Source organism: Vigna radiata, chromosome 6 (assembly GCF_000741045.1).
Source record: "Vigna radiata var. radiata cultivar VC1973A chromosome 6, Vradiata_ver6, whole genome shotgun sequence".
Taxonomy (NCBI): domain Eukaryota; kingdom Viridiplantae; phylum Streptophyta; class Magnoliopsida; order Fabales; family Fabaceae; genus Vigna; species Vigna radiata.
In genome coordinates this window covers 3,416,705-3,443,727 of record NC_028356.1, presented here as the reverse complement: position 1 = coordinate 3,443,727, position 27,023 = coordinate 3,416,705, and the positions used below count along the sequence as shown (strand labels likewise).

The window sequence follows — 27,023 nt, the reverse complement described above, 5'->3', positions numbered from 1 at the left end:
TCAAATAAAAAAATTTTAACATTAATTTGTGTCATATTTATTTTGTACAAACCATATTTCATAATAAGTCTACATTTTACTTTAAAAATTCTTGCATACACATTTCATTTTAATATAATATTTAATTCAAAATTTTAATTATATAACAATATTACTTTACTACGCACCATAATAAATTATTATGTCAATTTTATAATTTAAAATAAATAAATATATTCATATGCAAATATTATTTATTATAATCCATTACTATTATTATTATTGGGTTATTAGTTATACTTTCTATGTTTATAAAAAAAAAAAATATTAAAATAATATTATTACTTTTACTTAATTGGTTATAAAAACCCATAATTAATTATTTAATTTTTTATATTATCAAATTCTGTATTTAAATATTATATTTATAATTATTCATTACTACAACACTTATGTAATTACAAAATAAGTTATTTATTTAATATAATAATAATCATATTAATTTTTTAATACAAATAAAAAAAAAACGACCGACTAGTTTTTAATGTAAAAGGCTATGCAAAGTTTCTCAACCCTAGTTGTTCGAAATACAACCATTTTCTTTAATACATTTCCTTTAATATATTCTTAGGTAGAGATGTTTTCTTCTTTTATCCTACACATACATGGTAAACTATAAACTATAAACATCAAACTTGGAAAACATGCTGCAACATATACATACATGCATATGAGAAAATGAATAAATAATTTTTTTCTAAAATTAAATTTAAAAAAGAAAACACATTTATTATTTATTTATTTTTTGATGTGGAGATGTAGAACTTTAAAAGGGAAGATTTTTGCTTCCTATAATTTATTTATAGAAAGAGTTGACCATGATGTGTTGTAAAATATAAGTAATGAGTGAAAGGTGAAAGGATGTGTGGCTAGTAATGATCTGAATGTTATGTGGGGAAGCAAGGTATTCCCAGCCACTGCTTTTTCATGGTTTTGCTTTGTCTTAAATGGAAAGAAACACAGCTGCATTTCTACTTTCTGCTCTCTTCTTACATCAAACTCAATATATTTTAATACCCAATAAAACATTTTCTGCAAATCATACTTTAATGTTTATACCAGTCATAAAAATTCAAGTACAAATATTGGAGAACAAGTTGAAGAGAATTCTTTATTATAAAAATACTTTCCCATAATTGATGTATTAGATATGTAACAAGAAAAATAACTAATGACAAATAATTTATTATCTTAATTACATTTAGAATATATGGAATATAAATATAAATAATTATAAAGATTATAGTAGTTTTCTGAAGAATTTGATTGGTGTGAGAAGTGGTTTCTTGGTTTTCTGGAGAATTTATACTCATATTCTCACATTTTCAAACTCTCATACTTCCTCATGTATCTATTACTTCCATTTAATATTTCACAACTCGATTGAACCTATTCAAGTATTTCTTAATCAACTCAGATCCTATTACACTTATTTTAATTAAAACACCATTTTATAGACCATAACTCAATTTCATCTTTTCTAACATAAAACTTGACCATTTAGAATTTAAACAAATAAAATATGACTTAACAACATATTCCAAGCCCTTCACTTTGGCACAAACCCTATACTTTATAATTTCACTAGTTAAAACCTCTAAAATGAATTAAAAATCATCTAAAAAACCATTTATATATTGACTACCAACCATTTCTATGACATTTATACTAACGCAACGTCCAAACAAGTTTTAAATGACCAGAAAATAGATCTTAAAACTCAGTTTACATATGAAATTGTATTTATATTATTAAATTATTTTAATATTAAAATATTCATTATAAAACAATTATAACTTTAATATTTTATTTTTTAAATTCTTATAACTATTTTACTTTCTAATTTTTATACGAATATAAAAGTGATGAAAATAGTTTAAAAAGTGAATTATGAAATGGTACATGTAAATAGTGTTACGATATAATGTATGGAGGTAGATGAAAGAATCGAAAAAATGATGGTAAAGGTGTGGAGTCAATTATTGGAGGCATGAAAAACACTTTAGCATAAAGAAATTAAAGATGTGACATTGTAGATTAAGCACTCATGCACCCCACCTTTCCCAATATCATCATAGATGCTCATGCCAAACCTCCTTTTCATATATAAACTATCTCTTTTTTAATCTAAACTATATATTAAATTAAATTCATACACACTTCAAAATATCATGTGGAGATTCCAAAAGTGTCACTTTTCTAGAGGGACCTCTTATCAAATTGATTTTAAGGAAAGGAGATAAATCCCAGTTCAAAAGCTTTCATGTAATTTTCATCTTTTTCTTTTTTCCACACTTCTACCATCTTTTCAATTATCCATTCTTATCTAACTTTTATTATTAAATCATCAATTTGGTCTTTACAATTATTTTTTATAAACATCAATTAGATAGAATAAATAAACACAAATTCAAATTTAAAATTGTATTGTAGGGACTAGCAGCATGTGACAAGTCACTAAGGACACTCGTCCACTGCGTTCGGCGTGGTTGTAACATCCTTCCACCGATAATATGTTAACTTTGTTTGCATCAATTTTATCAGATATTCTCGAATAGACGTCCATCCATGTTTATTTTATCAGAAGGAGGATGTTGCGGTCACACCGAACACAGTGAACAGGCGTCTATTCGGAAACATTCGATAAAATTGGACAAATAAAGACAAAATTAATATGTTACCGATGAAAGGATGTTGCAACCGCACCGGACGTGATAGACGAGCATTCTTAGTAACTTGTCAGTCCGGTCCTACAGTACAAAAAATACTTTAAATATTTATTTAATAACACTTAATTTGATGTATCTTGTAAGTATGGAACAAATACCTAATACCCAAAAGGATATGAACTTTGTTCTGAAGCCACCATAATGAATGTGTGGAATGATTAATAATGATTTATTTTAATTTATTCAGTGATGTGAGAATTGGAATAGACATTTATATAAAATATTAAAAGAAAATATGAACTGCTAAATAATTTCAGATGCAACCTACCAACTCTCCCTAAGGTAGCCTAGTTTTATCAATTATTCTATTGAAACTGAAAGGTATCTTGAATATGAAGAAGTTGAAGAGAATTTTTTTAAATAAAAAGTTGAAAAGATAGTTAGGTATAATAATTATAATAAAGAATAAAAGAGAATAAGCTTCTAGACCTATGCTTTTTCAATGTTGATGAAGAAAACTCAAACAATAAAAATACTATTTATAAAAAATTATAATAATGCAAGAGAGAGAAAAAAGAGTATAAAATAAAATTTAAATAATTGGATTAAATAATATGCCAGCTAATGTGGTGAAGTAAACACACATTGTGCAATAAAATATACAAAACATGTGCTATTTAATTAATATAATAATTACTGTCTTGATTCTGAGCATTGTATAATATACTTATAATTGAAACCTAAAAGTCAAAATTAGAACATTGAGTCACGTCTCTATCATATATTCACTGTTAGCATATTATCATCAATGTCCTAGTCAAAAGGATACTAATAAAATAATAATAAAAATACTGTAAGATATTTTTAATTAAAATAATAGTAATAATAATAATAAAATATGATAGGTCGTAATCATGGTAAAAGGAGAAGGATGAGAAGAAACTTAATAATGTTTTCCCTTATCTTCATAATACAAATTGATGATGTAAGTTTTTGGATCACGATTTCAAATCCGGCCCAGGCCCATTAGTAGACATTACATAAACTTTGTTTAAAATATATATTAAATAATACTTTTAAATAAAGGATCCTTTATATTTTTAATCTAAAAATACTTTAAAAAAAGAAATAATATTTTAACACACCTAACTTTTTTACATTCATTTCATATTATTTTTTTTTTTACTTTTTACTTCTTCTTTTTTTTAAAAAAATACAAAAATTTACACTTTTATAACTATTTTACTTTTATACTTTGTGTAAAATGAACGTAAAAATGTGTTATTATTGTTCTTAACAATAATTCAAAATGTTATAACTACATGTTAATAAAATCTAATTGTAAGATAATTTTGTTAACAACTTTTTATTTTCACTATTAATTTCATATTTTCCTGAATTAAAAAAATTAAACTATCATCAAGATACACTTTGGAATACAATTTAACTATTTATAAAAAAAAAAAGAAACTTAAAAACGCATTAAGCATGTGGATCATGGGTTTTATATTTATGGACTGGATTTTGTTGATAATGTTGATCCTTGAAAATATGGTTAGGACAATAATGATGACGTTTTATTTTAAAATTAAGAGAAGATATTTATATAATATTACAAAAAATAAAGTATTAAGAAATAACCTTATGTTCTTTCAAAATAAATTAAAGAAAAAAAAAAAAACTGTATGGATTCGAATTTGTTACAGTAACTTTTAGAATAATTATTAAACTTTTATCATAATTTTCATTAATAAAAAATATAATTTTTTTTGAGTATACATAGACTATTTATTAAAATTAAATTATTACATATATGTTGATTTATAATTATATTTTTATTTTACAAAATATTAATTAGAATTTTTATTAAAAGATCTTCTTATATCTTTTCCCTTTAACATTCAACCTAAACATGTATTCTAGAAAAACCCTTTAATAGTAATTTTATTATTTTTATGAATAATTAATTGAAAAAATATTATTAAAAAATTATACAGCAGCTATTCAAAAAAATATTGAATTGTTTGAAATACAAAATTATTTTATTATTTTATTAAATTATATTTTACTCTTTAAAAGATAAAATTTATCCTATTAAAAGATGATACCAAATAAAATTACTAAATAATATATTTGTTTTATACAAAAGTATAGATTGTGAGAAGGAGAATGATATATTAATACAAACATTTTGGTACATTATATATGTCATTTTTTTCATTGAATTTAAAATATGTTAGCACAATAACAAATAAAGAATCAATTAAAAAATATAGTGTAAAAATATTATAAAAAAATTGTGTTAAAATATTTTGTTTTTCTTATTAGAATTACCTTTGTTTCATTTTTAAGATGAAAAGCAGTTTCTGACAAATTTATCTGTGCTCGTTCTCAGAAAATTCATCTCAATACATAATGGTACCTGTTTTTCCTTTTTCAATTATTTTCTCTTTTGTTCTTTCAATTTGTGAAAATGTTACATATATATTTGTATAGAATTATGTGTTTTCCTCATTAACCCATTCTGCCTCTATTGTCACCATATTTGTGATGTTAGCTTAATCCTTTACATCTCATATGGATACGATTTGAAATTATGCAGATCATGTGTTTGCACATTTGTGTGTGTATATATATATATATATATATATTATCATTCAATGGTTTCAAAAAATCATTCTTTTTCTATTACAGATTCAGTTTGTGATTCTCATTAGTCGACAAGGAAAAGTGAGACTCACAAAATGGTATTCACCATACTCTCAAAAGGAGAGATCCCAGGTACTTGTCTCTAATGTTAGCTCAATGCATAGAATCGTGGTAATTGGATTTACAATGTCTTACATATTAGTTAATGAGTTTATTTATTATGCATATCACTTGTTTGATATTTGTCTCCATGTTTTATTAAGGATGTGATTTTTTGGAACTAAAAAAAATTAGTTTACAATTGGGCATATTTCATAAACATCCAATATTTGTATATCAAGCGTTAATGTTTTATATATCCTGATAGGTATAGGCACTGGAACATATTCAAAGTGTTCAGTTACCATTTGGCAATAATTTTGCTTATTTTTTTTGTTTTCTTATGCCTGAATTATGCATAAACATTGATTAATCTACTTTTTTTGGAAGATAATTCGAGAATTAAATGGGCTAATTATCTCTCGAGCACCAAAGTTGTGCAACTTCGTAGAGTGGAGGGGATTCACAGTTGTTTACAAAAGGTGTGAAAAATTTGTTAAGTGACTAAGAAATTTCTTTGTATATTGAACTACAATAATTGAGAGACTCTTGATTTTGGTAATTATTGTTCAGATATGCTAGCCTCTACTTCTGCATGTGTAATGATGAGGAAGACAATGAATTGGAGACTCTAACCATTATTCATCATTATGTTGAGACTTTGGATCGCTATTTTGGCAGTGTTAGTACCATAAATGCTAAAATATGAAGTTCTTAATATATTTTACACATGTTTCAAAACCACCTGAATTTGTTTCTCTCTTGCTTCTCTTACCAGGTTTGTGAGTTGGATTTAATCTTTAATTTTCATAAGGTAATTCATTTTCTTACAAACTATATTCTTTAGTTATTATTCATTCTAATAATGCACACAGTTCTATTTGAATATCCTCTCAGACATAAAAATCGGTGATCTGCTGTCATATTAAACAAGATAGCTTCTGTGATAAATGAGACTAGGATCCCTCACAAGTTTGCAGTTACTTGGTGATTGTTTGTGTTTTTCTGAAACAAATTTGAAAGTCCTGTATAAGTAAGAATGGTAATGTTGTTTAATCTTAGTATTGCATCAGAGGTTAAAATTGAGCTTGATCCTTGCAGGCATATTTTATATTGGATGAAATTTTGCTTGCTGGAGCCATGCAAGAGACTAGCAAAAGAAAAACTCTGAGACTAATAGCTGCACAGGTAACATTATAAAGCAATCATTCTACTCTCAATTGCTTATATATTGTATTGCAGAAAAAAATTACATGCATGCAAAGTAGTTCATTGATCACAGACAGTTTTACTTCAATAATTAGAGAATGACACTAAATATACTTGAGAAGTTGCACCTTAATGTTTCAAAAATTATAATTTTGTGGTGTAGGAGGATTTAGTGGAAACTGCCAAAATGGAATCGAGTTCATTGAGTAAAGTAATTGCACAGGCCACCAAGTAAAAGTGTCATGGAGGATTGTAATTATGCTGCAGAGATAGCACTGCATTTTCACTCAGCTGATTTTTTTTTGGGGGTATAAAAATCATTTAAAAAAATTAAAATAAATAATTTTTATAAACACAATGTGCATGACATACTCTTAAGTTATTTCCAACAAAACAAGTTAAATTTTGTAATTATTACTATTTATTGGTTTAATTGTTCAACACTATATATTGTGTATTGCCCCCTGTTACAAATTTTTAAATTAGTCTCCTTTTATAGAAAATTGTTTTAAAGACTATTTTTATTGTTTAACATCACTCTAACCATGTCTGACTTGAATATGTTCAAACTATGTTGCATCTAGTTTTGTGTTAAAAAATGTAATAACTGAACTCAAACAACATGCCATAAGGAGTTCATTATATTTGATTAACAATAACTACAGATAACTTATCCACAAATTTCAATGTTCTAACCCTTAAAAGCTCAACATACACCAATAGAATGATGAGCAAAAAAACTAAAATACAAAAGAAACACAAACTGAACTAACTAACGACAAACATGAGAGGGAAGTACTAGGTTTAGTTATGTTTCTTATGTATTGACACATTCCTAAGAAGGCCACATGCTAGAGCCTGATTGGGTATTCGCTTAACATTTGAAAGAGCCTCAGCAAAAACGACACCCATTCCCATGTATAAATGAGGCTGAATGTGACAATGGAAGGCCCAAACTCCAGGGTTATCTGCCCTAAACCTCAAAGCAGTCCAACCATATGGGAATACCACTACATTGTTCCTCAATGGTGGGTTCTTCAAGTTGAATTTTCTCTCATCGCTCTGTTGAAATTTGCCATCTCCATACCCCAAAACCCAAAAGTCATGCCCATGCAAATGCCAAGGGTGAATCTCACTGTTTTGCCCCTTCATTACATTGGCATTTTGCAGTATCACATCTACCACTTGGTTTAACTGGAACATGTAAACCCCACTACCAGTGTTTGCATTAGGGTTCAGGGGAGGGTTGTAGATGTCATAACCCTCTGAGAATGTGTTTGGAGGGATTTTAGTGTCAAAGGAGCCATTAACGTTAAACATAACAGAGGCTAGGTAAGGAATTGATGGCAATGTTAAGGAGACATTGTTGATGGCCCACTTAGTGTAACCACGAACGAGGTTTTGTGTGTTGAGAAGGAGAAGTCTACGATCATAATACTTAGGAGGTTTTTGGGTTCCCTTGAGGCCAAAAATATTGTATGTGAATGTCTTGCTACGATTGTAATCATCCCATTGTGGTGTTATTGGTGGTGGAGAAGTGGGAAGAACTGTGGCAGAGTTTGTTTTGTAATTTAGGATAGTTAATCCTTGTGGGGTGTTAGGTTTTCTTCCCCTAACACCAATTGAAATCCAATAATTCTTCTTTGGATCTTGATTTGTTCTGAGGAGAACTGAATAGGTTTCACCTGAATATATGTCTATGTCATCAACAGTAAATGGTTTCACGTAGTTTCCATCGGCTTCCACCACCACCAATTTGTGCTTCTTCAACCAAAACAAAATCAAATATTAGAACCAAATTATTCAAGTAGATATTTTTGTCAAATTTGTAGGTAAAAATCATATTATGTGAACTCTAAAACTATGAGTAGTAATCAATGGGATTAACGAATAATCTATTGTATACCATGATGTTACTATCTTTCTCCATTAATTTGATGTAAATATTTTTTCCAACATTTTTTAAATTTTTTGTTGGATTAGTTTTCTAAATTATTTAATCCAAATAAATGATTGGGATGATGTAACTGAAATATATAAATTTAACTATTAGGTATTTCAAGTTATTATTATTATTTTGTTGAATATTTCAAAAAATATATATTAATATAATTAAATATTGTTAGATATATTATTTTACAAATATAATTATGAAATTAATATTTCAAAAAAAAATTATATATCAATATAAAATATTGTGTTTTCGAAAATATGTAAATTCAAGTCAATCAAAAAAATCAGCTTAAGGGAACTTTAGATATCACCCAAAACCACACAAGAACAGAAAAAACAAAATTTATATGTGAGCGTATTTTTTTTTAAATGATATTATTGGATAAATTTAGTTGATCGTAAAATTGTACAACTTATATTTTTCATTATCACTAGCAAAAATTTATATAAAAAGGATTCATTCTGATATCCACCTTATTTTTCTTGTTTTACTCTTTAGTAAGTAATTTTTTTTAAAATTAAAATAATTAACTTATTAATTATATAATGATCTTTTTCAAAACTAAAATAACGGTTTATAACAAAAAAATTACCTATAAAATGAATAAAATTATTTTTTATCATAGAAGTTATTTACATTTACTATTATAATTATAACTTTTTTTTGTTATAATAAAAAAGTAAAAATACATACGAATAAAACATATGCTTTTTTTCTTAAAAATATTGATTAAAATATACTTACAACTAACGTGAAGATACATATATAAAAAATGAAAAAAAGTTTCTTTCACAACTTTTTTTTTCAATTATTTAACAACTTTTTTACCATGTATATATTATAATTTATTTTAAATATTTTTTTAAAAACAAATTCGAAAATATTAATAAAATAATAATACGTATTCTACCGTCAAAATATTGCTAAAATATCATTATCGATAAAAAAAAATTGGATAGAGCAATAAGAAAAAGTTACCCCAATGGCCAAGTTGAGAGATGCTAAGGAAGTGGCACTGGCAATTCTAATTCTATAGGTCTTGTTTGGATGAACATCAAAAGTTTGGGATGCACATTCTTCATTGCCTTTGAACTTGCACTCAGACAAGGACGTCTTCATAACATTAGCTGCCAACGAACAGTTGTATTGTCCTCTTCCATTTATAAGCAGAGACTGTTTCAACTTTTATATCCATTAAAGATATAAATATAAATTTCTTTTTATAAATTAAATTTGTATAATTAAAATAAACTTAAAATCTATTTCTTAATATTTTAAATGGTTTTTATAAGCTGAAATTCATAAATTAATTAAGTAGTGTGGGTATACTTTTTTTTTCGTCTACTTCTAGAGTTAACCACACCTTGAAATCTATATGTACTCAATTAAATATTAAAAAGTAGAAGATATTTTTAATCTTGGACCACTTCATCAAAACGAAGGTATTTGAATAACCAGGGCACTATTAGTTTCTCCTTTCTGTATCTCTCACAATTAATTTAAGTTTTGGTAATCATAATTACAAACTCTAGATCATACTTACAAGTAACCATCAAATTTACATTAAATTTATTTTCATTTTATTCATAAATATTAATTTATTCATTTTCTTCCATTATTTAGAGACAAATGTTTAATTAAATATATTGATTGTTCACTTATTTTATAATAATAGGTGTGTCCTTTCTAACACTTATTTCTCATATTAATGTATTAATATATGCACATCTTAAATTTTAAATTTATTACTAGATATTTATCATTGATTTGATAATAACTCAACAATCAATGTTAACATTTTAACAAATAATGCATTTTATTAACATAAGTCTCTAAATGGTTATCCTTTCTGTATAAAAGTGTATTTTGTTAAAAGTTTTATATGAACCAGTCACTTAAAATAAATATAGAAGTGAATATAAACTTCATTTGTAAAATGGAATAAAATTTTAAGTTTATTTTTTAATATACTTTAAATTTATTTTAATTCAATTATATCATCTTAAAAAGTAAAAGGATTATGATATTTTAACAACATTTTTTAACAATTTTTTGATAAGACGACATGTGTTATCATTTCATTTGTCGGTTTAAATTTATTTTAAAAAAAATATTTAAAACGAATTAATCATAAATTACCATGTATGTGTTGTCAAAAAGTTATCAAGAAAAGGGTTGTTAAAGAAACTTTTTCCAAAATAAAATATGGAAAAACTTCTTTTCACAACACTTTTTTAACAACTTTTTGACAACGCATACGTGGCAGCTTATGATTGATCCGTTTTAAATATTTTTTAAACATAAATTTAAATAGACCAATAAAATGATGACACGTGTTCCGTTGTAAAAAAAGTTATCAAAATATCATCATCCATAAAATATATATGTATATGTTATGATTTACCTGAGGTTCATTCACCCATTTGAATGGGATGGAGGAGAGACCAACCTCTTGTTCTAGTGTTGTTTTGTGCCACCAGTCACTCAAGAGAAGGTTGAGCTCACCATCATAGTCAAATGCTTCTTTCTTTCCCTTTGCTAAATTCACTATCAGAGAACCATACAATCCTGCTGTTCTCTGCAAACCATAGTGTCCATGGTACAAGTATGTACCTGCCTGCACCATATTTTCACCACCAAATTCTCATACTTTGATCATTCAAACATCATATGCAAAACACATAAAAACATGCAAAAATGTAACATCTAAGTTTTTTCCATACAAAAATCATTTATTCAATCAAAAAAGTGTTACAAAATACGTACCCTATCAACTGTGAACCTGTAATGAAAAGTTTGTCCTGGGGCTATCGCACACTGAGAAATGGAAGCAGTTCCATCTGCCCATGGCGTTCCATACTGCAACACAAAACATCCAAAAAATCGTTTTTACATTTTCTATTAAGAAATGATATTTTGATATTTTAAATAGAAAAATTTATTCGAAACGAAGAAAAAGAAAATGAAAAAGTAGTGTATAAAAACCTGTCTAATTCCATGCCAGTGAAGAACTGTTCCTTCTCTGAATAGGTTGTTGGTGAGAATAATATGAAGGGTGTCTCCTTCTTCTGCTGTTATGGTCGGGCCAGGAAAATGACCATTGATTCCGATCACAACTTGCTCCACGCAATCTGGTTCACCATACATGTACTCTACATCAAACTTGTACTGTTTTACAGCTCCCCATGATACTTCCCACAAACACAACCAAACACACCACAACGTTATTAAGCTCATTATTATGTTGTTGCTTTTCCTCGTACACCCACACCACTACCAAATTTCTCAGATATCTATTACAACTTACTTATTCATCAACTACATAACTTGCGCTTTAAGCCATAGCATGTAGCTTTGAATATATAGAAAGAGCCTATAGATGTACTTTAATAGATTCTGTTCGAAATAAAGTTGAAAACTGATTTATGCATACGTAAATATTTATCAGCTCCTTAATTTAAACTCGGAAGAAAATTTAGAAAGAATGGAAATTGTAAATTTCGGAAATGGTTTAATCGCTTCTTTTGTCCCTAGTTTGGTTGAAGTGTGTCAAATTCGTCTCCCTTTTGGAAAAATGTCAATTTCGTCCCCATGTAGAAAAAATTTGTGTCAATCAAGTCATCTCCGTTAAATACAAACTAATGGTGTTAAAAACTTAAAGTGAGTTTTGAATAATAACCACTTCATGGGTCCGATCTCTGATATTGCAGTGGATAAGGTGAGTTTTGAAAGCAATGATTTTTAACGGATATGACTTGATTGACACAAATTTTTTCTATATAAGGACAAAATTGACATTTTTTTTAAAAGGAGAACGAATTTGACACACTTCAATCAAACTTGGGACAAAAGAAGCAATTAAACCTTTCGGAAATATATGATGTAAAGAAAATAAATTTAGAAAAAAAATAAAAACATAATAGATATAAATAAAATAAAGATGTAACAAAAGTAAAAGTAAATATGTATTTACTATTTTACTTTTATTATGAAAAAAATGTGATTGTTTCTTACTATAAACACGTTCGTTGCAAGTTTATTTAGCAAAGGAGTAGTACATACTTCTAAATTTACAATAATAATTCAATATCAACTATTGTGTGTTTGAATTTGAAAGAATAAATTTGAAAAGAAAATGAAGTGAAAGTATGGTTGTTTAAATTAAAGAAAAAAAATGTATGATTTGAGTGAATTTAAGATAAAAGCTTGTGTAAGATAGACTAAATTTTTTAATGAATAAAATTAAATAATTAGTATTTTATTCTTAAAGATAAATGTGATATTAATAAAATTTATATTAAAATAAAATTAAAAGTGTTAATTAAAATTACAAAAATATATTTTATTAAAAGGCCATATATATAATTTTGTTTTGGTTGGTGTAACTTCCCTCCTCATCTTCTCAGTTTTGCTAGGAATCTTTCATAAATTTTGAATTTTAACTCTAGATGTGTTTATATTTATTTATATTCTCCTTGAAAGAATAAATTATTGGTATATTTAAAAATAATACTCTTTAAAGGTAAATAACTTATAAAAAAAAAATATAATTTAAAAACAAAAATTTTAAAAATATAATACTCTTTCACATTTTACATGAGTTTATTCCAGCATTCATCTCTTCAAATCTCTATTCAACCTAAAAAAATCGCCATTTTTACTTTTTACTGTCCCAACGTACGGGTGCTTTACTGATTTTTTTATTGAATAAATTTTCACAAATTTAATATATTTACTTACCGTGAGCTCTTGAATAGTCTTAAATTATTTCCTAAAAATTAAAAACTATTGTTTTATTTTAATTTTATTACATAAGTAAAAAAACGTTACTGAAATTAATAGTATGGTTAAATTGTAATTTGCATTCAAACATAATTATAGTTTTTATAGTTTTTTGAAGTTTTTAATTTGTAGACAGATATTTAATTCTCAAGGGAACAATATATTTCTCAAAATACTTTCGAACTTTTTATTAGTTATTTTTAATCTCATGGCATTATTAAATTCTATACAAATAAGGCCATTATATTATTTCACGTCATTTTATCCCGTCTATGCCGAAAATGGTGCAATTTTCTTTCAAATTTATAAAAAATGATGCAATTTTCTTTCAAATGTATCAAAATGGTGCAAAAAACCTCTGAAAAATATGAAAAAGTCAGATCAACTTGGTAAAAGTTCAATATTATATTTTAAAAAAAAAATTAACTTCAGCTTAATATGATATAAATTGAAACATGAGCTCTGATAGCGGGGTATGGAAAATGGCCATTGATTCCCAACACAATTTGCTGAATGCAATCTGGTTTACATTTTTATCCTAACTAATCTTTCTCTCATTAAAAGGGTTTAAAACAAAAATTTATTACCCATCAATATTTGTGTGCTAAAATACTTGTCAGAAGTGGGATTTGAACCCACGCCCTCTTTCGAAGACCAGAACTTGAGTCTGGCGCCTTAGACCACTCGGCCATCCTGACTTGTTGCTGATTGTTCTGCACATACTAAAGTATTTATATACTAAAGCACACTTCAAACCTGATGGAATTTTTTTGTGCGAGCGGAGACACATGAGTAGAATAGTATAATGAAAATGTTAGAATCCGACCTTCTAAAAGTGCTTCCGTGGAATTGTGCTGCGATACTAGTTCTATAGAAAACTTTCATAAATTCGCTTGTTCTTTTTTAAGCACAAAACGAAAATTCTGAATGCAGCTATAGCAAACATAATTTATAAGAGAAGCAGGGAATAAAAAAGGAGGCCGGCATATTTCAATTTATTATACAATTTTTTAAGTCGTGCATGAAGCTATTGGAAGAACTCAAAAAAATGCATAACGTAAACAAACAATACGTTATGACAATTGAGTTGTTGTTGCATTGTAATTCATTACCAGCGCTTGCCGTGAATTCTTTATCAACGTCATTGACTACAGCATGCTAAACGTTCCCTGTTCTCGAATCGACGTGTCTTAATTAATTACCAATTCAATCCAATGTAAGCAACCGAAGGAAAGTGCTATTTATTTAAAATCCTGTAAATCACTCCCTAAATTAAATTGTCCCTTCTATCTGCGCGCAATTTCATTTTTGCCATCTAAATTATATTTAAAGTTGAGTCGTTAACTCGAACCATCTAATAGCATAAAGACCCTATTTGCTGGTCTTGTTTACCATTTCCATCTTTGCCTCATAAGCGTCACCTTTGAAAGAAAAGCAAAGCCAGAGAATATTTCAAGTACCATGATCCACCTTTGAAAGTAAACCATCTTTGAAGAAAGATTTTCTCCTTGCCCAAGATATATTCACTCACAGCCAGCAAAAGTTATATATGTGAAGTGAATGCCACGGCGACAAAGAAACAATAACGGGGCTTGCAATAAGAACTGGCAAAAAAGTATTAATTTACAGTACTAAGGAATGAGTTTCAAATAATTTCAGAGTAACCAAGTCGAATTTTTCTAGTATTACATAAAATAGATATTCAAGTCTCAACATCATTGTCAGATCATAACATTGTTACAAATGCCAATGCTCTTCAGTATGTAAATTTACATATACCAGAGATTACATTTACCACTGCCCATTACACTATGAGGTAATACACTTGAATTTTAGAATATATATAGAGATCCTACCACATCACCTTATTCACGAGCAGTTTGTATCGTAACTTACAAGACCCAACAACTCTGGACCTTCCAAACGAGGGTTATTCTCAAAGCTACAGCATTGAAAAAAAAAAAAAAAGTTTATTCAACAGGTAACAGGAATGATAACCAGATAGCAGAAAACATGTTCTACTGCTAATAATCTAGAGTTCAAACTTTGGAATTATTTCAGAATCAGTGCACCAGAAAAATGCAGGAAGGCTGAGTATAATTACTGTATAGGACAGATAAGATGCAATCAAACTCACCGCAATCACTATTCCCAAATACATTGGTACAGGGCAGCGGATTTAGTTGAATCAAAATTTTGCATTCTTAACATCTCATGAAACGATTGGAGAACGTCTACCACATGCAGCTATATCATTATCACACACAACAATAAATAACAACTTAATATTACCATCACAATTTAACAGTTCGATAAATAGAATGTGAATAACAGTTTAAAAGGACCTTCGGGAACAGAATGTGAACAAGACATCTTTAACACCATACTCATAAAGCAGAAAAAATTGCAAGTGATAAATATAGCAGTGCATGGCAGAAAGGTTACTAGGTTTCTCATTGTTGCTCCCCTTCCCTCACCCCAACATAAAAATATAAATAAAAAGTTCAGGAGAGATTTAGTGAGACCTACTTATTCAATGGAATATGCTCGAATGGCCCAGAGGTAGGAATTGTACCGCATAAATCATTGTTGGAGACATCCCTGAAAATAAGCTAATGTTTAGTCTCTCCAAAAGCCCACGTCTTCATCATATACCAAATAATCCTATCATGATTATCTTATATAGACAACATTTTTACTTACACTACTTTAAGGCTTGAAACAGCAGCAAGATCCTTGGGGATAGGGCCAGTAAGTCGGTTGTCATTTAGTCGTCTGAAAGAAAACATTTATGAGAACATGCGAGTACGGAATATTTTATTCCACAAAATAATAATCAAAGGCTTTACCAGTTAAGAATCCGGTAAGTTAAACTATTTCATATTTATAGACTAACAGCTTCCAACACTTCAAAAACGGAACTACTAAATAAGATTGCTACTTATTTTAGATTTGAACTTAGCTTCCTGGTGTTGGTTGAATAAATTTCAGGCTCTGGGAATGCAAGCATTTTTCAATAGGTCATTCATTCACTACATGTAGTTTGACTCATGAAGGATTCTGATGTTGCCCAGACATGGTCCATCAAAACTTATAGATTGGACACCTTCATACTACATAGGAATCCTTTAAGTTGCTTACATTGTTTATAGATTGAATCACACCACTGAATGTTGGGACTGAAATCATCTCAATCTAATCAGAATTAGTCATACTAGAGTCTCTTCCCTTCTTTTTAAAGGGGGAGATTTTGTTTCTTAACACTGATTAAACTCAAGTATGCTTACTTAATGGCTTTATTTGTCTATTTTAAGGATAATATAGTAAAATATTTTATTTTCCCTTCCCTCCCTTCCTTTGAACTAAACACTCAGTTAATATTTCTCCCATGAGTGAGGTTTAAGTTTGGATATGAGCATGTGAATTTTGGAAGCAATTCATTTCATGTATACTGTCATATTTCAGATGTCTTAACATCAAATATATGCACTATTGCTCAACATCTTAACATCAACCACAAAGCCCACAATTGTCCATGCCCAAACTTTACATAAAATGTATAATTGAAAAACACCAAAGTCCATGAGTAGCTATCCAAATGTTCTTGTAATTCTCCTGCATCATTCAAACTCTTGTGAGAAATTCAAATGAAAGGATAGCGGAAGCAAAGGCCACAGATCAGTCCAGTCATGCTTAATATGCTATTGCAGACTTACAAAAAGACAAGATTCTTCAATTTCCCCAATGAAGACGGAATGGTGCCTGATATGTTGTTGTTGTACAGGTCCAAGCTAACTAGACTTTTTAGGTTTCCAAGTTCTGGAGGAATAGTTCCTTGAATGTTGTTTTTGTACAACTCACTGCATCCAATTAAGAAAAAGAACACGAAACACACAAATATGAGGTGCTTTAGTTCACAGCAAATGCCAATAGATCAATCATTGTAGTAATAATATGAGTACAATATGAAATATATCTATGAAGCACACAAGCCTTTTATAAAAGTTATGAAAATCTAATATAGCCACATAACATATATATGAACAATGTATGATATTTTTTGTGACTGTTATAGCTACCTATCATATATAGTGTTCCTTAATGAACCAAAAAATGGAAATTGTTCACTTTATAGATGATCCTTCCTACTTGAAGATAAAAGGAAATAATTTATGATTACAATAATTTATTTTTTATTTTGTTCATAGTAATGTCCTAAAAGTTTTCTTAATTTGGATTTGCATAATTGCAATAATATATTTATTATCTATTTTTTTTATATTTTTTATACATATCTAGACATGTTTCAGACATACTAGATACATTTATAGAATATTAGTATTACAGGATGCCTTTTATAAATATATCTGATACATTTATTATATCTATACATCATAAGAGCACATTAAATAGACTTAAAGTCCTCTCTTTTTCCCATTTGACAATAGAACACGATTTATGATGACAATAATTCATTACATTTATGTTGTTGACAAGTATCTCACATGCATGGCCAATACTTTTAAGAATAATTATATCACCGAATCTAATATCAAATATGTATCATATCTAATACATATATTGTATTTATCATACGAGCACATCTAAACGACTTAAGTGACACTAGGCAAAAAATATTAGCCAAATTTTAGAAAACATACAGATACTGCAGATGCTCCAGCTTCCCAAGTTCCGGTACCAAATGTCCAGATAGGTTAGAGTTACCAAGATCCCTGTAGAAAGCAACATAATTATCACCATAAATGTGGAGAGAATATCAACAGATTCAGTCAAACCAACACATTTTAGTTGGATTTCCGATATTACCAGTTATAATAGCAACCATCTATGAAGAACAATGTTTTCCTTTTGTTCTCGTATCTTATCCAATACATGTCTATACTCTATTAATTCGTATAAGTGAAAGAAGAAATGTCAAAACTACTAATAAAAGACAATAAAATTTAATTTAATACAGCTACATACGATACATAGGAGCATGAATATCAATGCATATTTATTAAGTTTTATGAATTTGTTCACATCTAAATGCGCACTTTACGTATGTTATAAGTCAACACCATATTCAATCACAAATCATCGCTAATATAACCTTTTAAGCTAATTATTATAATAGTTAACAAACTTTTCTATTTGCTATTGGTCGACGCCAAATTTAACATTCAATACATGGATTATTTATTCAACTACGAACTTATACATGCATTGTGTATAATATTTATGCAACATAGGCAACAATAATCCCACCCCCAAAATGTAAAACAGCAAAGAAAAGCATATAATTAAACTATATAAAAAGAATTCCAACCACATAAACACCACAAGAAACAGGTAAGTTAATATGGAAATCTAACTATTAACAGGAAGTAATTTGACGAAAACGCGGCTTTGTTTGTTTCATTGAATATAAAAACAAACGAATCCAACCGCAACCAGTGAATCCTGCAACCTCGCGGAGGATCCTTCAATTTTATAAAACAATTAACAAAATAACAAAAATCAAAAATCAACACCGCGTGATAAAACAGGTAGCAGCAGAAGTGTTGATTAACGCAACAAATGCCAACTATTAAGCAGAATCGAGCACCGAAACGGAACTAAAAAATCTTAACAACGCAGAAACAAACAAAACAGAGAGGGATAGAGAGAGAATACACTCGAGTGACTCGGTTGTCCTGGTTGCAGGTGACGTGGAACCAAGTACAAGGACTCACGAGCGTGGGATCCCAACTCTGAAGGACGTTGTCCGGGTCCGACAGGCTCCGTTTGAGCGTGTAGAGCGCATCGCCTTCGGAATTGGAGGCGCCGAGGCGGAGCAGAGTTAGGGTTAGGGAAACGGAGAGTAGGAACCGCATGGAAGTGCAGGTTGCTGCTGCCATGGCTGATCTGAGCTTCAACCGTACACCTCTACTGCCGTGTTAGGGTTATCGCTCTTATTCGTCGGTTCGCAACGACCGCGCAAAGAAGAACGAAAGCAAAGGACGAAGTTCTAGAGAGAGAAAGAGACAGAGAGAGAGGAAGGAAGAGGGAAGAATCTTGTGAGAGAGAAAGAGAAAAGACTTGAAAAGGAAGTATCGGCTTTGGGAATAACACGGAGCAGTAAAACATGCCGAGCTTCGATTTTATAATATACTATATAGTTTTAGTTTTTCAAATCAGTTTAAAATGTATTACAAATTTAATTTTTTTTAAAATATGTTTTAATTTTTATTTTTATTTTTTCCTTCTTTTTTTTCTGAGATTTAAAGCCAGTCTTTTACTGATCTAGTTTTTCTGATGAACTCTATGGTGTTTTCCTTTGCATTACTTTTAAAATATATTATTTTTGATAGATTAAAAAAATTAGTAAAAAATTAAAATTCTTGATATACTTCTTATAAGTTAAATATGGTTTTTCGAAACATTATGAATTATTAATAATAAGAATTCCCTCATTAATAATTGAAATTCCTTATTCTACTTTTATTATAAAAACAATAAATTTACCATTTACAACAACTTGTAATAAAGGTTTCGTTGTTTTGCCACTTACTTGTATAATTATTTATATATATAATTAACTGGTGGTGTAAAAAGATTACTATTTTAATTAAAGTTTATTTTCTTTTGCTCTCTATTTTCACACTATCTTTGGTTTTTTCTTCTGTTTCTTTGTTGACTTTTGATGTTCCCTTTATGGACAATTTTCGGTACTTAGTCATTAGCGGATGTCACGCACTGAAGAGAGGGAAACAATAATGGTTTCTCTAAAAACACATAACGAAACGATAAAAAGAAGAGGAAATTCTCTTAATTTTATACATTAAAACGTAAATTTTCTTCTTTATTTAATTACGATAAATATTTACTTAAGCTGGAAATATTTACAATGCAGATGAATAAATTCATCTAAAAATGTGTGAAAGAGGAAGTCGATGGTTGTAGAAAAAAGAAAGTGGTGAAAAATGAAATGGTAAGTGGTGTAATGGTGAGTGGCGTATTCTGTGTGATAATGCCAAGTCTGTGCAACCACCATTATTGACACCACCTAAAGTGGTTGGGAGGATCCAAATTGGTTTAATAATTTATGGCTGTGGTGCTGCACATCGTGACTTTCGTCAACGGATCAATTCACTATATTTGTTACAAGGATCGTCATCTTCTGATATTCTCCAACTGCCACTTTTATTTCTCAATATATAGGTTAAAATGGTATAGATAGATAAAATAATGGGTAAGAAGTGTTTATTGCATTAGAAATATACAAAGAAAAATGTTTTTTATTAATAATTACTAACTTTTAAACTTTAGTTATTAAAAAAAATAAATTTTATATTTCATCTTATTGAAGTTTAAGTGTGGATTTGGAAATAAGCAGTGATATTTTAGTATGGTTTGGGACTGGATTCCTTGTTGTTAAGAGGAGAGAGATTCACCTACAAAAGACTCTCTAACGCTAATGTTATTAAGAAAGTTATGATTTTTATGTATAAAATGAGTATAAGTGTTTATGAGGAAGTGAATATTTCTTGGGGAATACTATTTGTATATATAGGATTAGCATAGATCATGGACATATGTTCCAATTTGAATAATAATAACTTCGAGAGTATAATAACATAATGGTAAATAATATCAACACATCAAACTCTCGATATTTAAAGGATATGGCCCGATTAGATATAGGTTTGGGTTGTTCCATAATGAAGAGGCTTGAAAAGTCTTATTGGTCATGCTCTTTAATATGTCTATTGGGTCGGATAGGAACATAAGTCCTTCCGGTATCGAAAATTTAGTTTGGTGTATGTGATTGTGTGTTATCTTTTGGTAGGGCTTTTGCCAACTTGTTATAGTTTTGGGTGGATTGACGTTTCACTCGAGCTTATTTGTGGATTGACCCTTTAGACAAGTTATACAGGTGGATTGGCCCTTTGTTCGAGCTTCGCGATGGATTGGCCCTCTACCCGAGCTTGTATGCAATTTCACCCCCTGACTGAGATTGTATGCGTTTTAGCCTTCCAGTTGAGCTTGCATGTGTGTTAGCCCTCTTACAAAGCTCATTCAAAAGTTGTTGTGTAGGAATAACCCTTTCAACTTGTGTTGCAGACTTTGGTAAAGCTTTATGCTAGGTTACTGGCTTGGTTAAGCTCTGCTAGGTGTTGTGAACTTCATGCAGCCTCTGCTTAGTGTTGCCAACCTTAAGTAGTGCTTAAATGCTTTGATTTTAAGGAGACTTCGTTTTGACATGACCAACTTTATGTGGGCTTCTCTTTTAATGTGGTCGACTTTAGGAAAACTATGTTTTCACACGACTAACTTTATGCAGACTTCTTTTTTTATGCGGGCAACTTTAATGAGTGTTGTCGTTTTGGGCAGGTTTGGTCAAGTTGATGATGATTTTAACTTGTTTTCTATAATTTTATTTCACTTCAAGTAATCCCCACTATTTTTAGCCCTCTTTTAACTTGTCCTCGCATATTTTGTCTTCTTCTTTTTAATTCGCTTATTTGTTGAAGGAAGTAAAAGGTGGCCAAAGTAAAGGCTAGGTTCGGCATCATGGCCAGCTTGTTTACTAAGGTCGGTGAGAGCTAACGAATAAAGGTAAAGTTCCAACTATGTTATTCGAGATCGTTAGCCTTGAGGTTTGATGGCAGGTTGTTGAAGGGAGAAAGATCCACCAATAATAGGCTATCACACGCCCAAGTCAGTAAGATAGTTAGGAATTATGTGTAAATCGAGTGTAAGTGTTTATGAGAAAGTGAATATTCCTTAGATAATGCTAGTTGTATTTATAAGATAAACATGGGTCATGACCCATGTTCCTATTGAAATAATACTCATATGAGAAGTAATAACTAACATACAAAACTATTGAAATTTAGCCATAAAATATGGATATGGTCAAATTAAAGTATGATTAAATTGTTTCATAATGGAGAGGCTTGAAGAGCTTCATTAGACTATGCTCTTTAATATGTCTATTATATTGAGAAGATCCACCTGCAAAATACTCTCCCACACTCAAGCCACTAAGAGATTTAGGATCTTTATGTGTACAATGAATATAAGTATTTATAAGATAGTGAATAACATTTAGAAAATATTAGCTCTATTTATATGATCAATCTGTTTTACAGGCTATGTTTCTATTGAAATAATACTTACACAAGAAGTACAATAACTAACATACTAAAGTGTCAAAATTTAATTATAGTATGTGAATATAGTCAAATTAAATATAGGTTTGGACAACTTCATAATGGATGGTAAAGTTTAAGAAACTTGCTCTTTGATATATTTATTATTATTAAGAACAATATTTATAAAAAAAGAAAAAATATAACGAAAGACAAAATAGTAGACATGATACTTAAAAGATTTATAAATGTTCATAATAGTATTATCTATATACATAATATCATATCTTAGTCACTAATTTCAAAATAAACAAAATAATATATTCAAAATTTATATATTTTATACCATAATCAATAAAACAAAAATAAATACATATTTTAATATAATTATAATTATAAAATAAATTATGCATATCTAACATATTGTTTTTTATTTTCTAAAATTATTGAACCCACCAATAATTAAGTTAAAACTAAAATTTTTAATTATATATTTACCAATATAAATAATTATACTGTGTGATTTTTTTTTTCTTTCATATTATTTTATAATTTTGTTTTGATAATAATCATTATAAAAAAAATATTTCTATTAAAGTGAATTGTATTTTTTATTTTTGTCAAAATTGATATAGTTCAAAAATAATTGATAAATTTTTCAGATTTAAATAATTAAGAACGTAAATAATAAAATACTGAAATTGAAATTTTAAGCCTTCCATTGAATATGATATTGACAACTTATTTTCAGAACAGTGAGCAGGTAAAAAAAATGATGATAGATATTATCGTCTTTCTTCATATTTTAAAATTTAATAATCATCTAAATTATATCTATAACAAAATCAATTTTTTTAAGAATCGTACTTTAAAACATGAGATTATACTATATATTTTAATAAGCAATGTGTACTTATGAACGAAAACATCTAATACTTAAAAGTTGGTAATATTAGATTTTTGAAAAATGTTAATTTTTTTTTTTACATATTGTAAACTTGGAAATGTGAGGTAATTAAAAAAAACATTATTATAATGTGTTTGAATGGAAAAATTTTAAAATATAATTTATTTTTATAAAACAAATTAAAATGCTTCATGATAAAATATGTCGTTAAGATAAAAAATATTTGGAAAAGTATTTGTCATGTCTATTTTTTTTATATTATTTTGTGTTGATATATACAAGTATAATGTGTTTCTGTATTTGAGTATTTGCAATACATCGTATTTCTTTTTGAACGATTCTTTAAAAATAGTGGTAAGTTATTATTCTTTTAATCAGGTTTATTATAATTGAATAATTTAAAAATATTGTAAAACAATTTAGTTAATATTGTTTATATTAGACTTGATATAGATTTTTGTGAAATCAAGTCATATACATGTATTTCTTTTCCTCCATACTATGTTGTCTCTTTTTTTTATTGTTATCATTGTCATAGCTGATATTTATCTTTTAAGACGTTTTTAATTGTAGGATCATCTTTTAGTTGTTATTGAGATCAGGGTAAAGGTAATCATGATTAAAAACTATGATTTTTTTTAATTATATGTACTTACCAAAGTAAAAACGTGCGACTATAGCAAATTTTAAACCAAGTGTGGTTAAAAAAAAAATAAAAAATCAAAGAATATGCTACTAAACATGATTTAAAAAGACAATAAAAATAATAAAATAATATATTTAAAATCTCATAAAATAGTATTTTTAGAAGTGATGGTAGTCTAAACATAGTGAGACTCGATTATTTTCATATTAAACGATTTTATTATAAATGGTTTTGTTATAAATGGGTTTCATTAGTTTAAAACGTATAATCTCTCTAGAAACCACTTTTCTAGAGTTTTCTACCTTTTCTCTAAGAGTTTTAACTCCTGAGTCATCTTTTTAACCATCAAGAGGTACCTAATCAACCACAACAACAAGAATTATGTTTCTACCCAATCAATTTTTTCAATAGAGCAAGTAGTTTTGACTCATTTTTCTCCTTTGCGTTCTCAAATCTGTTTTAGAGGAATCTTGTGTTGTTGCATGTGTAATCACGCATCTCCTGCACGTTCTTAATTCACCTAGAGTTCCAAGGACTCTGTCTGTTTCCAATATGGTGTTTCGTAGGTTCGTCTAGGTATTTCTTGCGGTTCAAGTAATTGGTGGAGCGTTTTGAAAAGTTTGGTAGTTGGTTTTGAGGTAAGGGAAACTAGACCTTGTCTTGATTGTGTTTGTAGAGTAAATTTAATAATTCTGTAAATTTTATACGTTTTAGTAAAAATTAGTGTTTGGGTAAATTAACGTATGTTAAATTAGTGTTTTGATGATATGGTGTTATTGTAGTTAGTATGATGATATGATTGTTGTTATATACTGTTTTAAATGGGTGTGATAAGGATATTGTATTGTTTGAAACAAAATTCAAGTGGTTGCAAGAGTATTAACCAAGTTACTCATAATTTTAGCTTAAAAGGAGGGGTCTTGGTAGTGAAATTTAGAAATATGTACGAGAATGTTATGAGAACTGTTTTGGTACTGTCATGAGGTAAGTTGAAACTTGTTAGGAGGGTTAGATGGTTAAAAACTGTGTAAATTAAAAAGGGTGGTATAAGGGGACTGTTTTCAAGTGTTTTTGGTGTAAAAAGAAGGTGTTGAGTAATGAAATGTTAAGGTTAGTGTGTTGCATTATTTTGGAAGGTTAGAGGTGTGTTACCACACCTATTGAGACTTGTCTAGATGACTAAACCAGTGAAATCTGTTTTAAAATGAAAAATGGCTTCATATGTTGAGTTTTTAGCCCATTTTAGGGGTTTTAAAGGGTGAAAATGAGAAGTAGGACTTTTGGGAGTATTCAATGGTTTTGGAGAGTTATAGCAAGTGCAATTGAACTTGTTTATGGAGGTTGCGAACTAGTTTGAGGGTTTTAAAGGATAGAAATGAAGTTGGATAACTTATAGGAGTGAAAAGTGAGTTTTCAAGTATCAAATTGAGTGATAGCAGGGTTCTCTATGTTTTCTCAAGTTCTGGAGGGTCCTAGGGGTCTTTAGAAGTTGAAAGTAGGGTCTCCAAGGTCCAATTCAAAGTGGTTTTGCTACTGTCATGGCATTGGGCGCCACTTGACAACACTACAACATTTTTTGGGAGTTTTCAGGGTCCTGGATGTCCGTTTTGGAGGTTTTGGACCCATCTAAAACTATTGGTGAAGGTTTCAGAGTCGTTTTCTTTACCTAAATATGAGTATCAAGATGCCATGAATAAATTATGTTATTGGGTGATTTTTGATGACTTCTATGGTTGTTTCTATTTCTTTGATGTACGATCAGTAGTCGCATGTATTGGCATAATATGTGAATGTGAAGTGATATCAATGGTTTCAAAGAAATGGAAGAGAGTTCCAAAGAGGAACTTCTCAGTGGTGGTTTCAAATGTGTTGTATGAATGTATGAAGTTCAGTATTGGGGGTTATCCTGACACTCTAATGGTCATACATTCTCAAATAGAGAGGTTTGATGTAAGACCTGATAAATTTAAAGCTTATAAATAAATTTTGAGTTATGTTTTATTAAAATCTGTATGAGTTCACAAGGTGTTGTGAGACTCAGTTGGTGTGCAAGTCTTGAATAAAACAAAATTCTATGTTTTGTCGATATAAGTCTAACAATGTTATTGTATGGTTGTTAAATGTGTGATATTTTATATTTTAATATGATGTGTTAGGTTGTTGGTATAGAGATGATGAGTTCAAATCCTAAAGAAAGGTTTTTGTGAAACATTTGTTTGATTTTATTTATAAATTTCTTAAAGGCAATAATGTCCTTTTCATTTTTGTAATTGAGGTGTAGAAATTATAAATAAGGGTGTAGAAAATAAAGAAAGGCACTTTAAATAATATAAGTTGAAAATTAGAGAAAAAAAATAGAACATTATGTTTTTTTAAAAAACCACTTGAGATATTATAGGGAACATTACCTAGGTGGTTTCTTTTAATTATAATATAATTTATTTGAAAATAAAATAAAATAAAAGGAGGTTATTAAATGACAAATGAAAGGAGAGTTCACATTAAGAATTGAGAGGAAGAGAAGAGAAATTTTCTTTTAGAAGATATAACACAAGTGTGAATACCTATTATTGGTTAATGTATGAGAAACTTACTTTCTTTTTTATTGTATGATGATTGTGGATATTTTCTTAAGTATCTTTAATGATCATGAAACGTTACCTTTGCATTTAAACGGTAGTTAATTTAATTGAATGTTTAATACCGTGATTGGATAATTTTGGTGTGGTAAGATGATCTTTGAATTTTTGGATGATAAATCTTAAATAAATGACATTGATTATTGCGTATTACTATAATGTTAATGTAATTGAATTCTACAATTGAATTCTATAATTGAATTGATCACGTAGAATTCTTAGTCACGAGAGATTAAGGTTTTCTTCTTTTTAGGATATAATAAAGTAGGGTTTTCTCGCTCCACCAAACAGAG

General features: G+C 28.7%; 3 protein-coding genes and 1 non-coding gene across 4 annotated transcripts; 1 reads left to right on the top strand and 3 right to left on the bottom strand.

Moving 5' to 3' along the window:
• Window positions 1–5,067: 5,067 nt before the first annotated feature.
• Window positions 5,068–7,123, top strand: LOC106763262 (AP-1 complex subunit sigma-1). Its single transcript, XM_022781650.1, has 7 exons — window positions 5,068–5,126; window positions 5,403–5,489; window positions 5,847–5,938; window positions 6,030–6,138; window positions 6,235–6,270; window positions 6,558–6,644; window positions 6,829–7,123. Exons 1-7 carry the CDS (start codon window positions 5,124–5,126, stop codon window positions 6,898–6,900), a joined length of 486 nt encoding a protein of 161 aa, XP_022637371.1. The 5' UTR covers window positions 5,068–5,123; the 3' UTR covers window positions 6,901–7,123.
• Window positions 7,124–7,469: 346 nt separating this feature from the next.
• On the bottom strand, window positions 7,470–11,856 carry LOC106763261 (L-ascorbate oxidase-like). Its single transcript, XM_014647465.1, has 5 exons — window positions 11,605–11,856; window positions 11,386–11,478; window positions 11,024–11,236; window positions 9,598–9,792; window positions 7,470–8,429 (listed from the first exon to the last, which is right to left on the bottom strand). The coding sequence occupies exons 1-5, from the start codon at window positions 11,854–11,856 to the stop codon at window positions 7,470–7,472; spliced, it is 1,713 nt and encodes a 570-aa protein (XP_014502951.1).
• A 2,159-nt stretch (window positions 11,857–14,015) lies between these two features.
• TRNAL-CAA lies at window positions 14,016–14,099 on the bottom strand. Its single transcript has one exon. It is a non-coding gene; the product is annotated as a tRNA-Leu (tRNA).
• A 941-nt stretch (window positions 14,100–15,040) lies between these two features.
• On the bottom strand, window positions 15,041–19,520 carry LOC106765156 (leucine-rich repeat protein 1). The gene is made up of 6 exons (XM_014649671.2): window positions 19,078–19,520; window positions 18,063–18,134; window positions 17,118–17,261; window positions 16,105–16,176; window positions 15,931–16,002; window positions 15,041–15,343 (listed from the first exon to the last, which is right to left on the bottom strand). The coding sequence occupies exons 1-6, from the start codon at window positions 19,299–19,301 to the stop codon at window positions 15,271–15,273; spliced, it is 657 nt and encodes a 218-aa protein (XP_014505157.1). The 5' UTR covers window positions 19,302–19,520; the 3' UTR covers window positions 15,041–15,270.
• Window positions 19,521–27,023: the final 7,503 nt, after the last annotated feature.

Bases quoted from the DNA above. Each gene is read 5' to 3' on its own strand.
- LOC106765156 (XM_014649671.2), bottom strand. From the start codon at position 19,301: ATGGCAGCAGCAACCTGCACTTCCATGCGGTTCCTACTCTCCGTTTCC. The intron at 16,003-16,104 runs GTAAGTAAAAAT...GCTTATTTTCAG, and splicing joins GTTTCAAGCCTTAAAGTAGT to GGATGTCTCCAACAATGATT. The intron at 15,344-15,930 runs GTAGGTCTCACT...TCAATGCTGTAG, and splicing joins GAGCATATTCCATTGAATAA to CTTTGAGAATAACCCTCGTT.
- LOC106763261 (XM_014647465.1), bottom strand. From the start codon at position 11,856: ATGAGCTTAATAACGTTGTGGTGTGTTTGGTTGTGTTTGTGGGAAGTA. The intron at 9,793-11,023 runs GTAAATCATAAC...AAGTTGAAACAG, and splicing joins AATGGGTGAATGAACCTCAG to TCTCTGCTTATAAATGGAAG. The intron at 8,430-9,597 runs GTAACTTTTTCT...TTTTGGTTGAAG, and splicing joins CTCTCAACTTGGCCATTGGG to AAGCACAAATTGGTGGTGGT.
- LOC106763262 (XM_022781650.1), top strand. The intron at 6,271-6,557 runs GTAATTCATTTT...TGATCCTTGCAG, and splicing joins TAATCTTTAATTTTCATAAG to GCATATTTTATATTGGATGA. The intron at 6,645-6,828 runs GTAACATTATAA...TTTGTGGTGTAG, and splicing joins TGAGACTAATAGCTGCACAG to GAGGATTTAGTGGAAACTGC.